Genomic DNA, 4589 nt, shown 5'->3' with positions numbered 1-4589 from the left:
GAGCCACGCCGCTCTCATTGTTCCGCTGCTCCGTGTTCTGGCGTCCCGCTCACGCACATTACAGGTATTCTTAGTGACGTGCGTGAGCGGGACGACTTCTATCAATCGTTTCTTTTGCTGGTTCTCTTTAAATTTTCTCGTTATCGCCGGAAGAAGATTTCTCCGGGTGCAGAAGTCAGACAATAAAGGATTATTCACCTCCTATTATCCCTCCGTGCCGGGGGATGGGGACGCATTATACCTCCGTGCCGGGGGATGGGGATGCATTATCCCTCCGTGCCGGGAGATGGGGACGCATTATCCCTCCGTGCCGGGGGATGGGGACGCATTATCCCTGTAGCTGCCTGTCTTCAAAGACTTGTGTGGGAACGGGGAGCAGAGCGGGGGATTAATCATCCGACTCCGCACAGCACAAGTACACAGGCGTTCTACATAGACCAGAGCTCTACGGTCCATCCGGTCTTGTAATTGACACAGCTCTGCCACACAGCACCGCCCTGGGAGGAGACCTTTCTTTCTGCTGCAGTTCATTAACGCTTACAGGTCTTGCCCCTCCCCCAGACTGTGACCGGACAGTAAAAGGAGAAGCAGAAGGCTGAGGAGCTCATCTCTCTGTCACTCTGCTCTCACCTCCTATCAGCATGCTGTTTGCACTACAGCCCAACTGATTGGCTCCTTGTTTCTGATGCTCTCTCCCTTCTCTTTGAGCTTTGCTGTACAGTGAAGGCAAGAGGCTGATACCAAGCCAAATTCAGACACTTACCGTGCTTCCATTTAAAACAACACAGGGGAAGCAATGACTTGTCAGATAGTGGAGGAGGAAGCAGTGCTGGATCAGTGAGCTGTGTATAAGGTGAGAGCGACATGTCAACAATGAGGCTTATCCTGGACAAGCTCCCTTGTCATGTCAACAAGGAGGCTTATCCCGGACAAGCCCCCATGTCATGTCAACAAGGAGGCTTATCCCGGACAAGCTCCCATGTCATGTCAACAACGAGGGTTATCCCGGACAAGCTCCCATGTCATGTCAACAAGGAGGCTTATCCCGGACAAGCCCCCCTGTCATGTCAACAATGAGGCTTATCCCGGACAAGCCCCCCTGTCATGTCAACAATGAGGCTTATCCCAGACTAGCTTCTTTGTTATGTCAATAAGGATTCTTACCCCGGACAAGCCCCCAAGTCATGTATGTCAACAATGAGGCTTATCCTGGACAAGCCCCTTTATCATGTCAACAATGAGGCTTATCCCAGACTAGCTTCTTTGTTATGTCAATAACGAGACTTATCCCGGACAAGCCCCCAAGTCATGTATGTCAACAATGAGGCTTATCCTGGACAAGCCCCTTTATCATGTCAACAATGAGGCTTATCCCAGGCAAGCCCCCTTGTCATGTCAACAAGGAAGCTTATCCCGGACAAGCCCCCTTGTCATGCCAACAAGGAAGCTTATCCCAGACAAGCCCCCCTGTCATGTCAACAAGGAGGCTTATCACGGACCAGCTCCCATGTCATGTCAACAAGGAGGCTTATCCCGGACAAGCCCCTTTATCATGTCAACAATGAGGCTTATCCCAGACAAGCCCCCCTGTCATGTCAACAATGAGGCTTATCCCAGGCTAGCTTCTTTGTTATGTCAATAACGAGACTTATCCCGGACAAGCCCCCAAGTCATGTATGTCAACAACGAGGCTTATCCTGGACAAGCCCCTTTATCATGTCAACAATGAGGCTTATCCCGGACAAGCCCCCTTGTCATGTCAACAAGGAGGCTTATCCCGGACAAGCCCCCAAGTCATGTCAACAAGGAGGCTTATTCTGGACAAGCTCCCCTGTCATGTCAACAAGGAGGCTTATACTGGACGAGCCCCCTGTCATGTAAACATGGGGGCTTGTGCGGGACCAGACTTCCGGAGTTCAGGTAAATTAATCTGAAAAGTGGTCACCTGGCCGGGACACCTCCAGCAAAAGGAACATTGCTCTAAACAAAGCTGCTGTGATTTTTTAGCTGGTTGTGACTTTAAAGCTAGTTATGAATTGATGAGCGCGTTTTCCATTCGTTACAAAGTGTCTACTGCTTGGATCCTGCCAGTAACAGTATTTCCTTTTTGCAGGCTGACAACGCTAAGCCCCTGGCTTAAAATAAGCGGCAGTGTTGTCAGCTTGCCCCGTGCACTCATTGAGTTGCCCATTTGGGCTTTCCAATCATGCAATCATAGTGATTGGCTGTCACATGGATCACGTGATCGGAAGCCAATCCTCTCAGCTCCTGATCATTACCTTTTGTACGGGAAAAATGGCATGCACGAGCAAACGGAAGTTGCACCGGAAGACGCACAAATGGCTGGCGCATCACTTCCTGTGCGCTCAATCGCATGCCCCTGAGAGGAAACAGTGACACATATACACTATATTACCAAACTATGAAGCTCTCTACGCACTGTTGTTGCGCCAATCTGAAGGCCACACCAAGTTTGGAGGTCTGTAGCTATTGACTCTGCAGACTGTTGGCGACTTCTGCGCACTGTGCGCTTCAGCATGCGCTGAACCCACTCTGTCATGTGACGTGGCCTACCACTTCTTGCGCTGAGTTGCTGTTGTTCCCAGTTGCTTCCACTTTGTTATAATCCCAGTAACAGGTGACCGCGGAATATTTAGTAGCCAGGAAATGTCACGGATGGACTTATTGCACGGGTGACAACCTATCACGGTACCACGCTTGTAGTCATGGAGCTCCTGAGAGCGACCCATTCTTTCACAAATGTTTGTAGAAGCGTCTGCATGCCGAGGTGCTAGGTGTGGCCCTGGAGGTGATTGGAACACCTGAATCCAATGATTTGGAAGGGAATCCCAAAACTTTTGGCAATGTAGTGTATGTGGCAGCACAGAATAAAGCCCACCTCCGTGCTGCGCATATATGAGTCCAACTGGAAACAGTTTTAATGTTGTTCTTACAAATTTTCAAATGAAAACAAACCCCAAACAAATCTTGCGGCCATTTTAAAAGGCATTTGAATTACTGTGCGGTTGTGTTTTTATTTAATAATTATGTTTATTATGTTTCCTGTTTTGGGGGGGTAGTGTGCCATGAGCTTGCCCATGACTTCCTGGTGTGTCTGATAATGTCAAAAAGGAAGAGTGGTTTCACTTGACTTCCTCTTCTGTCTGGCAATTGTCAAGTAGACCAGAAAGGAGGAGAAATAACCAAGATAAAAATATGGACAGTAATAAAAAGTGGAGGTTCTAGCCCATCCCTATTATTTGTAGCAGAGAATGCATCAGGAGAAGTGGGACACCACATAAAGATTAACCTCTGGGAGATAACGCTGCTGGACATTTTATGAGCAAGTCAGTGGACATCATCCATCATGATCCATTTAATCATCATTACCCCCGAAAACCCCAGATAGTTACTCACCCGTATCTCGGTGTATATGCTGCACTTGACCAGCTTGAAGTTCTTCATCAGGTTGGAGCTGTTGCTATGGAAACACACCTTAAGGATACGCATCTCCTCTTTACTGATCTCTCCATCGAACGGTAGCTCTGTGGGCCCATCGGACCTCATGACAGTACCTCCCCGTAAACGGCTTATTGGGTCCAGAGACATCCTGGCACCGTAAATTCAGAGGGTGACTAAGATGAAGACATCACATATCTGCGGATTACAAGAACATCTTGTTGTTATCATGGAGCGGTCTAGTGAACAATATAGACATGGGACAATGAAGCTAAAGTTATATTAATATTCTATCGTTAATACAGGTAAGAGGCGTGCAGCCCAACTGATACCTTGCAGAGCCCACCATAGAGAGTCTATGGTGGGCTCTGCAAGTGGCATAACTAGCAATCACGGGGGCCCATACAAAATTTTGCTATGGGGCCCTGTGATTTCTAGTTACGCCCCTGGTTAAGAGCAACCTTGTAAACCAAAATCAAACTGCAAAACCAAAGTAATGAGAAGAGCAGACCACAGAGCCCGGGATGTTATAGATTCCGAAAACTGTCTTACAGCCTACCGTGTTTCCCCAAAAATAAGACACTGTCTTATATTGTTTTTGCCCCCAAAAAACACACTAGGTCTTATTTTCAGGGGATGTCTTATTTTTATTTTATTTTTTTACAGTGCAACAAAATGTACAACAATTTAAAGTTATTCATGTACAACAATCCAAAAGTTATGTGGTATCACTTCACCTGTCACAGTAACCGGCGCTATAGAGGAATATCGGCTAATGCGGCTCTGCTCCCTCCGCCGCCGCAGCCTTGCTTTCTGCAGCGCCGGCATACTTTGCCATCAGGGACAGCGGTACCAGCGGTGCAGCAGTGAGGGACATCAGGCAGTGGATAGCGCAGTAAAGTATGGTACCATTTACCGGTACACAGTACAGTACCATTACATTAAGCAGTGCCTTCAGGGGGACAGCAGTTGGTGAAGTATGGTACTGGAGTGCTCACTGTCACTGCGCTGGCCGGAGGGAGTCTCCCGTCATCCCCTAATACAGTATGTCCCTGCAGGCTGACACCATCTCTCCTGCTCTTCACGTTCCCCCTCACATGCTACCACCAAACTAGGTCTTATTTTCGGGG

The 4589-nt window shown here is 48.2% G+C and overlaps 1 protein-coding gene across 1 annotated transcript in view; it reads right to left on the bottom strand.

Moving 5' to 3' along the window:
• The window catches only part of LOC108801309 (protein-tyrosine kinase 2-beta-like), a gene marked incomplete at its 3' end in the record, with an annotated part of 68783 nt that extends 65129 nt beyond the window's left edge, over positions 1–3654 (bottom strand). The window contains exon 1 of the mRNA XM_018573244.1: positions 3418–3654. Coding sequence (XP_018428746.1) covers positions 3418–3609 — 192 coding nt within the window. The remainder of the gene's footprint in view (positions 1–3417) is intronic.
• Between the last annotated feature and the right edge of the window lie 935 nt (positions 3655–4589).

The sequence above is a fragment of the Nanorana parkeri genome, unplaced genomic scaffold (assembly GCF_000935625.1).
Source record: "Nanorana parkeri isolate BGI_ZX_2015 unplaced genomic scaffold, ASM93562v1 scaffold2300, whole genome shotgun sequence".
Taxonomy (NCBI): Eukaryota; Metazoa; Chordata; class Amphibia; order Anura; family Dicroglossidae; genus Nanorana; species Nanorana parkeri.
The sequence above is the reverse complement of the archived record's forward strand: the minus strand, read 5'-3'. Positions and strand labels throughout refer to the sequence as shown.